General features: G+C 34.8%; 1 protein-coding gene across 1 annotated transcript in view; it reads left to right on the forward strand.

The window, feature by feature from the left end:
* The window catches only part of LOC106474331 (F-box only protein 25-like), a 21,395-nt gene extending 7,994 nt beyond the window's left edge, over window positions 1-13,401 (forward strand). Inside the window, exons 4-8 of the mRNA XM_013935022.2 lie at window positions 71-164; window positions 5,691-5,866; window positions 7,245-7,516; window positions 9,184-9,256; window positions 12,024-13,401. Coding sequence (XP_013790476.1) covers window positions 71-164; window positions 5,691-5,866; window positions 7,245-7,516; window positions 9,184-9,256; window positions 12,024-12,173 — 765 coding nt within the window. The 3' untranslated portion in view covers window positions 12,174-13,401. The remainder of the gene's footprint in view (window positions 1-70; window positions 165-5,690; window positions 5,867-7,244; window positions 7,517-9,183; window positions 9,257-12,023) is intronic.
* The last annotated feature ends 70 nt before the right edge of the window (window positions 13,402-13,471 follow it).

Consider the following 13,471-nt stretch of genomic DNA (forward strand, 5'->3'; position numbering starts at 1 on the left):
AATGAAAGAAAGGAGAGAGAGAGAGAATATGTTTTGACCTTACAAATTTTAAAACTTTTTTTTTCTACAGCTTATACACCTTATCATTAGCCAAAACTTGACCACACTAAGTGGTTGTGCAACTAAAGTACTCTTTGCTTTGTTGGAGGAAGTAGCTGGCCAAGGTATGTCCATGTTTACTTCTATTAACATAAAAATATTACTAAAACCACTGCTGGGTCAACTAAAATTATTAAGCTGTGTTTTAAATGTTCTTGTCAGGTTTGTTTTATGTACAGACTATTCATTTGTGATCGTTATAAAGATTTTGCTGTAGTGGTTCCTTTTGTTGGATGAATTATTTTGCAATGTTTGGTAAAACTAAGAATGTAATGTCCAGTTCACTTAATGCTAATGAAAGTGTCTTATATTTCTGATTACATAAATTGTACAAGTTCTATATAACTAATGTTAGACTTAAATTCACAAATAAGTAACATATTGATAGAAATTCAACTTGCTTGCTATTTTCCTTATACATATGGTACTTCTCTTATCTCTAGTACTATGTTGGAAACAATTTGATTTTCAAACTTAAAGTACTTTCAAAAAGAGTCTTTTCTAAGCTATACGTATAAATAAATAATGAGGCTTTGTTTATGTATTAGTTGTAGTGTCTGTATCATGTAACACCATGGCCTGAAAATGTATTTTAATAATTGTCCAATTTGAAGTATAAATCTTGAAAAATCCTTTCTTCATATCCTTACTTAAGTTTGTCATTATTAATATTACAGTTTTGTTTTTTCTGATATTCTTCTGTGAACCTAATGGTATAAATCGATGATCTAAAGTTAAAGTATAATCAAAGTAAGTAGTGATCCATGAAGTGGAAGATTTCAGAAATTACAAACTTTGTAGGGATTACAAATAATGCATTTAATCGCCCATTTTCTACTCATGAAATCAAAATTCAAAGGGAAGGTGTTTGTTTGTTGGTTACTTCATTATTTCATTCTAAACTGTACGTGGTGAGGGGACCTCCTAGGGAAGGTTCTGTATTTTCAGTTTACCTCCTCTGGGATCCGAACATCCACCCACGTGTTTGCCGTGCTTTGCAACCTTTGAGAGGAAGGAGAGGATCCTCATGGTTGAGGGATGTCATTGATGGGTCAGTTTATGTCAGTGGCACTTTAACACACCACTTTTGCCTTGAATTCTTGTAGACAGGCGGCCTTGGAGTGGCTCACCCAGGGGTCAATAGGCTAGTCTAGTTGGGCGAGGGTCAACCAAGTACCAGTGTTGGACGTTCTCAATGGGTGTTATGGACATTGTTTCTGATACTGGTGTTTGGGTATAGTGTCCACGAAACCCTCGTGTCTCTACAATGTAGTGCACCCCCCTGTGTAGGACTCCATGGTGGGTTGGGTCAGTGGGCACTGATATGTTTCCTTTTTTATGGCTTATACACCCAGTGACCTGCAAAAGAAAAAAAATCTCATTGATCAGAAAGCGACCATGATTAGAAGACTCTGATATCCAATCCTCACCTCTGACTGATTCTGTACCTCGTTTTCTCATCCTTCATTTTTTGACAGAAATAATTAGGACAGATGTGTCTCTTTTTCATTTAGAAGGGTTTAGAGGGACTTGCTGGCTCTTCAAAGTTACTGAAGAAGCTCTGTTCTGTAGACATTTTGATTAAAACATCTACACCTAACACAGTGAACTCCTCCTGAATTTTAAGACCATTGGATATATACATATTGAAGTTACTCTCCATGCTTCTTTAAATTCTACCAGAGGAGTCATCGTTGAGAGGGATTTACAGAACATCCCTGAGTCAGAGATCCTCGCAGGTTTCTCCTGCAAAGGAGTTTCTGTGGTGAGACGTATCTCCTCTTGTAAAGAAGGAATTATGCACGTCCACTTACCTCTGTCAGGGCAGGTTATTTTAACTGTAAGGTATGGCCATATATATTCCTAACTCTCTCAGATGTTTCCAGTGTTAATGATTTGGACATTCAAAGGCATCTTGTCGTGGTTCTTTGATGTGTACTTGTTGTGGTGGCAAAGACTATGATTCCTCCGAGTGTCAACTGGACACTCACTGCATCAATTGTGGTGGTTTCCATCCCTATTATTTTCGTTCTTGTTCTAAGGAAAAAGAGGTACAATGCTAAAAAACTGTCAATAACATTTCTTACCTAGAAGCTTGGAAATTGTCCTCTGCTACATCTTGGACATATTCTGCTGCTCTACACTGCTACAGTGGGAGTGCAGACAGATCTTTCCATGCCTCCTTCAGAGTCTTTCTCACGTTATGTGAAGAGTCTTTTCCTCTCTATGGATACAAGAGTTGGCAAGACTACTCCTGTCTCTGTCTCTGCCATGGCATCCAGTGACTGCCTTAGGTCCCTCTCCATCGGCCAGAGATGCAGAACCATTATTTGTTCTTGCCCTCAGTCACTGGAATCTCCTTCTACTGCCAGAGATCTGCCCAACTGACCTAGGACAGGTTCCATAGAGGTCGATAGATCTCTTTCTACTAAAGAGAAACATCGTGGTCATAAACATAAGAGTTCTTTGCCCAATTTTCTTCCACCTAAATAATAATGGCCACTCTGATACAGTGGAACTGTCGAGGTTTTCTTTCTAATTTGGATGACATTGAGGCCTTGATTGATTCTTATCATCTCGTGTGTCTCTCTTTACAGGAAACATTCATGACACCAGCTGATACTGTCACCTTTTGGCAGTTTTCCTTGTATAGGAATGACAGGTCGTGTAATGGACGAGTTCATGAAGGTGTGGAACTGCTGGTTGAACAGCATGTACCCACCTTGTCTTTGCCACTTGTTACACCCTTGGAGGTTGTAGCTGTTCATATCTTCATGGGTCATACCATCACTGTTTGTTCTTTCCATCTGTCTCCCAGAGAGACTTACTATCAATTGGACCTTGATGCTCTCTAGTACAAGAATTACTGTCTCCCTGTTTCATCTTGAAAGACTTTAATGGACACAATCCACTTTGGGGTGGTTCTGATATTCGTGGGAGGGGTCGTTCTGTGAAACATATGCTCTCAGATCACAACCATTCTTTCTTCAATACTGGTTATTTTACCTATTTTCATGCACATAGTCAGTGTTTTACTGCTATTGATCTAACTATCTGTTCCTCTCCTCCTTTTTGTTGGAGGGTTGACAGTGACCCACAGGGCTGTGATAATTTTCCCATTGTTTTGAGGGAGGTTGGCCGTGGTCGATGTCACCTGACACAAGTACCATGGTGGAAGTTCGAGCAGGCTGACCGGCTTTCCTTTACCACTCTCTCTGAACTAGATCCAGCTGTTGTTAGTCTTCCATCTATTAATGACTACATGGAGACAATATCTGATTGTATAATTTGGGCAGCAGTTCATTCTATCCCTAAAATCTTGAAACATTTCCCAAGGCATACTCGTCCATGGTGGTCTCCCACCTACCAGCAGGCACGGAAGCCTCAGAAATGGGCCTGGGATACCTTTTGCAGGCATCCCACTCTTTCCAACTGCATTGCATTCCAGTGGGCCTATGCCCATGTTAGGCAGGTCAGACATCAAAGCCAGAAGGAATCTTGGGTTAAGTTCACCACTTCATCTCTTCTACCACTAGTTCCAAAGTCGTCTACAACAAGATTCAGATGGTTAATGGGAAGTATGCTTCCTGTACCCTTTCCAATAGCCAGGAAGTTTCTGATGTACAGAGCATTGCCGATACTCTTGAGGAGTGCTATTCTTATCTCTCCACTTCTGTTTCTTCCCCTGCATTCTTGTCCATCACCTCTTTCCTTTTTGGGCTGATCGTCTCTATGACTGTAATCACTCTTACACTGGTGGAACTTAAGCTTGGTCTTCATCGGTCTGGCAGTACAATGATGTTCACTATGAGATGCTGCACCATCTCTCTCCTAACTCACTTCCTCTTCTTCTGGTAGTTTTTAAATGGATCTGGCAGGAGAGCATTTTTTCTGATGCTTAGTGCAAGGCTTGGAAGGATCTCAAGATTCCTTATAATTATTGTCCAATTGCTTTGACTAACTGTCTCTGTAAGGTCTTAGAGAGGATGGTTAATGCTCGTCTTGTTTGACTCAAGGAACTAAACAACCTGCTCTCGCCCACCCAATGTGGGTTCAGTCAACAGCGCACCACTGTGGACCACCTGATTCAACTTGAAATCTCAATCAGGAAAACCTTCCTCAAGAGAGAACATCTTGTGTCCATTTTCTTTGATCTTGAGAAGGCTTACGACATTACGTTGAGGTATAGCATTTTGCAGAACCTTCACTCCTATAGGTGGCATAGCCATTTACCCATTTTTATTCATAATTTTTTACTTGACATGACTTTTCAAATCCATGTGGGTTTGACCCTTTCTTGTTCTTTTGCATAAGAACTAGGAGTCCCTCGGGGGTTTGTCTTGAGTATCATGCTATTCAGTGTTAAAATCAATGCTATTATTTCACAACTTCCTCCTTTTATTGTACCTAATGCACCTTTGTAGTGAAGTGTGTTGTTTTGGGGTTATTTACATTATGACTTCATTATAAAATTTCTTACAACAAGAACATTAACAACAACAAACATTTGATATATGTGTGACATGAATTTCCAACTTTGTTACAATCAAGTCTGTTTTGAATAATCTGTATAGTTTCACAAAACAATTTTTGCCCTCTTTTTTTAAAAATTAACTTTATCCTTTTACTCTGTACTTTAATTCCTGTTTACAAAATTTTGGAACTGTAGAAAGGTTTGTACCTAATAATTTACCTTGTTGAGTATAGTTTGCTGAAGAGGGAATATGTATATTCCAAAACTTTCAATAATTAAATGTTTGTTATTGAACATACACGTGTCAAATATTTGTTGTGGTTGTTTCCCTCATCTTTAAACTTTGATTCTCATCGAATGAATCTGTTTATATGAAGTGTCAAATATTTGTTGTGGTTGTTTCTCTCATCTTTAAACTTTGATTCTCATCGAATGAATCTGTTTATATGAAGTGTCAAATATTTGTTGTGGTTGTTTCTCTCATCTTTAAACTTTGATTCTCATCGAATGAATCTGTTTATATGAAGTTCGTAATCAGAATGACTCTAAGATAAGAGTATATTGAGTTTTGTGTGTGATAATAAAGTTGGTTGATGATAACCATGTACACAAGTTACATTTTTTCATGTATATCCTTAATGCATTCTCTGCACTTTGTTGTAGTGATAATATTTGAGCACACGAAGAACTTGAAACTTTGGCATTTTGTTTTAACTACTGTGAAGGTAGTTTCTTAGTTCATTATCCAGGTTTTTCAATCTGATTTTCCCAATTACATCGTCTAAGTTGTCGTCAATTCTCCTTTTGATTGCTGAAATTTCTTGCTTTATTCTGCTATGTATGTTCCAAAAATTCTGTTTACCCGACCAAGCATTACTGTGATGAATACCTACCAAGTAATTCTGTATTCACTTGTCAAGTGGATATACATATTGATTGTTAATGTCTTGAAGTTAATAGAAATTAAAATTAGTTAATATTTGAACAAATATGTCCTGAGGTTTCACCTCCTCTCATATGTCTTTATGCAGTCAGATTGTAGGTAATATACCTTTGCAGTGAAGTGTGTTGTTTTGGGGTTATTTACATTATGACTTCATTATAAAATTTCTTACAGTTGCTAGCAACCAACAGAACATACATATGCTTCAAGCAATTTTACAAGACCTGAAGAAAACCATGAGAAAGTACTACTGTTGGGGTCGTCCTCTGGGAAGCACTCTTCTCTGGGAGCAGCATCTTCAGACTATTGAGCGTATATGTATGTTTGCTAGTAGCATAGAAATCAAAGAAGTAAGAAATATTTTATTTATAAATAAAACATTATGTAAAGTTATATATAAACAGCTTTTAATAAATAGTCCTTTATCTACATTATGTTACAAAAATTCGTACAGCGTAACAGTGCACATTTTCCATCTAGTGATACGTTTATTGGAATTGTAACAACTCAAAGAAAAATGGTTGTGGGTATTTGTTTCAGGAGTTGAGGAATGGGATGTTAACAATTGCTTTCATTTTCCTTAATATGCCATGTTGTTTAATATCATATATTAGAATAAAATGATAAACGTAGCTCAATGGAAACATTATTTTTAGAAGATAATGTAAACCTTTTAAGGACACGTGCAGTTAAAGAAGTCATCAGTGCTTAGAGTTTTTTCTATTAAATATGATTCATATGTGAGAAAAATGGAGCTAGAAATTTTTAAGGATTATTATAAATGAATTTCACTCTTGTGTTGCCAAAAAGTTGTTTGACGTAAAACTTTCAGAACCGCTTGGGCTATGCAAAATTCCATTGTGGTTGTCAAGTTTTCTTAGAACATACAAAATCCCGTTGTAGTGGTCAACTTTTCTCAGAATGTACAAAATCTCATTCTGGTGGTCACGTTTTTTTTAAACATTGTACATAATCCTATCCTGGTGGTCAGATTTACTTAGAATGTTGTACAAAATCCTGTACAGGTGGTCAGATTTACTTAGAATGTTGTACAAAATCCTGTTCTGGTGGTCAGATTTACTTAGAATGTTGTACAAAATCCTGTACGGGTGGTCAGATTTATTTAGAATCTTGTTAAAAATTCTGTACGGGTGGTCAGATTTATTTAGAATTTTGTAAAAAATTCTGTACGGGTGGTCAGATTTATTTAGAATTTTGTAAAAAATTCTGTACGTGTGGTCAGATTTACTTAGAATGTTGTACAAAATTCTGTACTGGTGGGCAGATTTACTTAGAATGTTGTACAAAATTCTGTACGGGTGGTCAGATTTGCTTAGAATGTTGTACAAAATTCTGTACGGGTAGTCAGATTTGCTTAGAATGTTGTACAAAATCCTCTTCTGGTGGTCAGATTTATTTAGAATTTTGTAAAAAAATTCTGTACGGGTGGTCAGATTTACTTAGAATGTTGTACAAAATCCTGTACAAGTGGTCAGAGTTACTTAGAATGTTGAGTTTTCTTGAAAGAAGGGCTTATGTACTATTAATGTGTTTGGGGTGTCATCCTTTTACAACCATAATTATCTAACTTATTTGTAAGCTACCAAGAGGATATCCAGGTTTTACTGAATTCTTTGCTAGATTGGTTGAGTGTATTATCATTTAGGTGGATTTTAAAGGATTTTTATTAGACTGTTATTATGATGGAAGTAATATTAACTTTTATAGCCCAAAGATGATGGCAGCCTAAAGCTAACACACCTGCCTGCTGAACTGATTCGAGAGATCCTACTTCGTCTTTGCGACTACCGAGACCTTATTAGTTCAGGACAAGCTTATGATGTAATGCAGGCTATGATCAACGAGCAACATATCTGGCGTCAACTGTGCTGTTTTCACTTTACTCGACAGCAGGTTCGTCATGCTATTGAATCCTTTAAAACTAAATCGGGAAGACCAATGAGAGTTGACTGGCAAGAAGTATTTCACCGATTACGAAAGTAAGGTTCTACAAAATTGTTTTAAGAAACTTTGAACTTCATCCATAAAAACTGTAGAAACACTCAGTCAGTTTAACTGTTTATAATTTATTTTCTCTATGTTATATATATCTGTCATTGAAGTTACATACAAGTATCTTGATGAAGACTGTCATTTGAAGTTACATACAAGTATCTTGATGAAGACTGTCATTGAAGTTACATACAAGTATCTTGATGAAGACTGTCATTGAAGTTACATACAAGTATCTTGATGAAGACTGTCATTGAAGTTACATACAAGTATCTTGATGAAGGCTGTCATTGAAGTTACATACAAGTATCTTGATGAAGGCTGTCATTGAAGTTACATACAAGTATCTTGATGAAGAGTGTCATTGAAGTTACATACAAGTATCTTGATGAAGACTGTCACTGATGTAACATACAAGTATCTTGATGAAGACTGTCACTGATGTAACATACAAGTATCTTGATGAAGACTGTCACTGATGTAACATACAAGTATCTTGATGAAGACTGTCACTGATGTAACATGCAAGTATCTTGATGAAGACTGTCACTGATGTAACATGCATGTATCTTGATGAAGACTGTCACTGCATGTATCTTGATGAAGACTGTCACTGCATGTATCTTGATGAAGACTGTCACTGCATGTATCTTGATGAAGACTGTCACCGATGTTACATGCGTGTATCTCGATGAAGACTGTCTCCGATGTTACATGCGTGTATCTCGATGAAGACTGTCACCGATGTTACATGCGTGTATCTTGATGAAGACTGTCTCCGATGTTACATGCGTGTATCTCGATGAAGACTGTCTCCGATGTTACATGCGTGTATCTCGATGAAGACTGTCACTGATGTTACATGTGTGTATCTTGATGAAGACTGTCACCGATGTTACATGCGTGTATCTTGATGAAGACTGTCACCGATGTTACATGCGTGTATCTTGATGAAGAACTTAAACTATTTGTTAATACTAGAATAGCCAAGAAATTAAATGCTATTATTCTGTGTAACTTAACATATTATTTGTACATTCATTACCTGAATAGCCTCCTACATTTACAGTCCATATTGATTAATTGTTCTAAATTATAAATTTACGTGAAAATTCCTCAGAATGTATTGATAGCAGCATTTTTGCTTGTCATACAAGACTTTTAGACAGTAATTTCCTGTCAGGAACACTGGTAGCAATATTTTTGCTTGTCCTACAAAGCTGTGGTTTATGATACTGTATACACATTTATAAAAACACATTAAAATGCTGATAACATGAAATACATGAAGTTTAACATTATTTTTCCTTTGGCTTACCCTACCCTTGTTGATAACAAGCGATAATCTTGACACTGGTCTACATGATAACAAAAGAAATGCAAACAAAATATTTAACACTCACTACCGTAGTAAATGATAAAGAAAACAAATACAAATGTAATCTATATATTGGTGTGTATGTATATTTGTATTTTTAGAAGCGGTATAATTTTCTATTTATATTTTTCTTTCTCGTATTAAAACACAAATTTGTTATTTATATTGCCCACATACAGTTATTGCAGTATAATTTCTAACTGGTAACATACGTACATACACATTGCTTATATTTCTTACAACATAAACTGTGTACTTATTTACCTGTAATTTCAGAGTCTTTGGCTTGAAGGAGGAATATGCCGATTCTCTCTTTCTGTGTCGACACTGCCGCTGTCTGTTTTGGAAGGTAGGTTTATTTTCATATGTCTGTATCTAAAAAAGTATCTTGGAATTATGAACTTTGTATAATGAGCAGTGGAAAGAGTAATGAACTAGAAAAGTAGTTGTTATATTGTAATAAATTAGTTTAGTAGGCATACCTGATTTATTTTTCTAAAATGTATGTTTTTAAATGCTCAATTTTATTGCATAAAATTTTATACAAATGTAATTCTATCCATTATTTTTTACTTTAAAGAAAAAAAAACTTAAAAAATATATATTCATCAGTAATTGTGTTTTTTTCTTGTATCCACTAGCAAAGATACGTATTCCAAGCTTGATATTTATTTTGTTAGCTTTATGTTAGTGGAGTGGCATACATATCATAATTGCTGGCACTAAGGAAGTAGCAAGGGGGAAATTTAAATAGCTGTCCAACTCATAAAAATGAGAGAATAAAATAAGGGGTTTGATAATCCCCTGAAAGTTTCAAGGTGATAGGAAGTAAGGAAACTGGACAATGTTTATCACAGACCCGAGAGAATAAAATGAGGGGTTTGATAATCCCCCTGAAAGTTTGAAAGTGAAACTGGACAATGTTTATCACAGACCCAATTTGCTTTATAGTATAGATTCAGTATATTTATGAATTTCAAGTAGAGCTGAGGATTATCTTTCAACAAACTAATTATGAAAGAATGCAAACCTAAATCTTCGTGCATTCTTGCTGGTTGTTAAGTTCTACGACATGCCTGTGAAACCAACTGGTTGTCAATTTCTACGACATGCCTGTGAAACCAACTGGTTGTCAATTTCTACGACATGCCTGTGAATGTAGCTGGTTGTCAAGGTCTAGGACATGCCTGTGAAACCAGCTGGTTGTCAAGTTCTACGACATGCCTGTGAATGTAGCTGGTTGTCAAGGTCTAGGACATGCTTATGAACAGAGGGCTGATGTTTAGCTATTTTTAAACAGAGAGGATCAAAATTTCACTTTTCTTGTCACAATACAGGTCAAATACATAAACAACTTTGAGTGATTGTCCCTGTACCTTGAAAATAGTTTTTAGATACAACTGGAAAAACAATTAAATATAATAATTTCTGCCAATAATATGAATTATAACACTTTTATGTATGTTTTTTTTAACCCATTGTTACAAAACTTAGTTTTACATTATTGGCAGAAATAGATGTAAACAAACAAACATTTAAATATAATCATTTCTGCCAATAATATGAATTCTAACACTTTTATTATTATTAAACACTTATTCCCTAACAGTTTTTGCACAAGCAACAGATGGCAGCACATACTTCTCTCTTTTTTTATGGCTTAAGGGCTGTAGGACAAAATTATAGGCCTAAAAAAATGGCCAAGATTTTTTTGAGGTAAAAATAATACCCAGGTGCACACCCTAAGAATTCCCTTAGTATGCATGCAAAGTTTCAGGTCACTAGGTTCTTTCCCTAGGGGCTATGGCACTGACCTACACAGGCTGTTTTATTAATATAGATAATACATTAAATATCTTTAACTTTTCCAGCAGAGTTTAATCCTAGGTACACAGACTTGGTCCACTGGACTGAGTCCATACTGGAGAGTTATTGATTGCTGTAATTCCAAATTTACTTTGTGTGATTTCACGAAACTTGGCTGTCTTTTAATAAACATAAAAAATATGTTGTACAAAAAATCAGACTTTTCTGTAAAGTATTTCTACTAATGATTTGTCAGAAAATTTACTGAGTCAGTGTAGTTGTGTGAAAAGTGAATTTCATGGTAAGAATACAAATATTTTTCATTCAAAATTTTTTATTTGCATACCCGTGGAACCTCCTAAATTAATATCATTTTTTTTTCAATAATATTGCATATAATCTAAGTATAATTAAAAGAATGGTTGAAAAACATGAAATAAATTAACTAATGCAGTTGTTTTCTTCTCAGTATTGACTGAAGATACAAGTTACTTATATTCACAATTTAAACCTTTAATTCTTATATTGGTTACAACTTACTTATATTCACAATTTAAACCTTTAATTCTTTTATTGGTTACAACTTACTTATATTCACAATTTTAACCTTTAATTATTTTATTGGTTACAACTTACTTATATTCACAATTTTAACCTTTAATTCTTTTATTGGTTACAACTTACTTATATTCACAGTTTAAACCTTTAATTCTTTTATTGGTTACAACTTACTTATTTACAATTTAAACTTTTTTAATTATTTTATTGGTTACAACTTACTTATATTCACAATTTAAACCTTTAATTCTTTTATTGGTTACAACTTACTTATATTCACAATTTAAACCTTTAATTATTTGATCAAACCTGTTTTCTATTCTGTTTTTATTTTGCTGTATGGCACAGTAATCACCCCCCCCCCATACAATTAAACAATAAATCACAGCATGAGCCATTACACTGTTCACTTGATCTGAGAAGCAAACACACATGATCTAGTTTGTACTTACCTGTATTCACTGTTATCTAAAGCCTAAGTTTTGGAGTTAATATTATGTAAGCCACAAATCCAGTCCTTATTTTTTGTCTTAATCATAATGATATGGGCTAAATTTTAGAAAACACAGAAGTACTGGCCAATCACACGTACAAGTACAGACCCATCACACTTACAAGTACAGACCAATCACACATAGAAGTACAGACCAATCACACATAGAAGTACAGACCAATCACAAGTAGAAGTACAGACCAAGTACAAATGGTTATTGCTTCTGTGTTTTACCTCATTTTTTGAAATTCTTCTGCAGTCTTTTGGACATCCCTGTGTTCATACGACACGACAACAACTAAATGAAGAGGAGATAGTTGGCAACAAGGAGACTGTCGATTATAAAGTTGTCGTCCCAGAGTGTATTCCAGTGCAGCCTCAGGCTTTCCTGAAATTCTTCTCTCTGTGACGTCACAGCCGAACCTTCTGTTAATGTGATGTAGCCTGTGATTGAAACACTCTTCATACTTCAGTTCCTCTTCTTATGACCTACAGGGCCTGCAGGCTGGGCCTTAGTGTAAATAGTGTCCCGTGGAAATTATAGCCACCAGCCATGAGAAGGGATAGCTTTTATTTTTTTAAATTGATTTGATGAATAAGTACTCAGCTAAAGGTTATAAAGATTTGCTGGGTAAAGCTCCATGAGTTAAACTACACAAACAGTTACTGAACATTTTAGATGCTCATGTTTAACAATTATCTTAAAGTACATTTCTTATTTGTACCAACAATTTCCAACTGAAGGAAGCATTTATTTATACAATAAATAATAAACTTGAAAATACTTTGTTACATATAAAAAAGCAACAAAAAAAAACAATTTCTATTTTCATTGTTCCTGGGATCTAAATAGGATGATAGTTGCACTAGTAGGTCTCCAGATCTTACCTCCATTCCCTGCTCCCAAACACAAAACAAATAACATTTTGGTTTCGATATTTTTTTTAATTGCAGTGCTGAATTTACTGACTAATAAAATACCATAATCGAATTTTAATATCACGTCTTTGAAACATTTCATTTTTAGGAAAGAATCGTTCAAATTACCCTTGTAATATTCACAAAAATAAATATGGAATTTATAAATGACCCCTCCCCCCTCATCAGATTCCAAAAATATTTGTGACATACATTTTGTTATCTTCATATAATCTCTGTATATCTTGATTAGAAATGTACAGCTTCATAATAGATTCTAAGAGGTTCTCTGAATGTTGTTACTGTTCAGTTAGATACCCTTTCTACATCAAATATTCTGATAAAACAACCCGGATTCTGTGTTATAAATCAACGTAATATTACTTCAGGACCATTTAACTAATTTTAAGCCTTATAGACGTCAAAAGAATTTGATGTTTTTTTTCTTTTGTTTTAAATATAGAGCACAAGTTCTTGTAAGTATTTACCTGTAAACATAGGTATATACAAACACTGAGAAGAAACTTTGGGAAGTGTTATCACACCTTTTTAAACAGTGTTAATAAGTAAATCCCTGTTACACAATTGGTGATAAAAAACAAAACCCATTTACACGCATTTAATGTGTACTGCTTGGAGTTTGAATGTAATGTGATTTGTTGACCTTTGAGATCAGAGTTCTTGTGAGCTGGGGCTCTTGTATTATTGAATGAAATAATAAAAAAAAGGTTCAAAATGAAATGGTAATCAAATATTATTTGAAGTTGTGAGTGTTCTATTTAGCTAACA

The sequence above is a fragment of the Limulus polyphemus genome, unplaced genomic scaffold (genome assembly GCF_000517525.1).
Source record: "Limulus polyphemus unplaced genomic scaffold, Limulus_polyphemus-2.1.2 Scaffold7081, whole genome shotgun sequence".
Taxonomy (NCBI): Eukaryota; Metazoa; Arthropoda; class Merostomata; order Xiphosura; family Limulidae; genus Limulus; species Limulus polyphemus.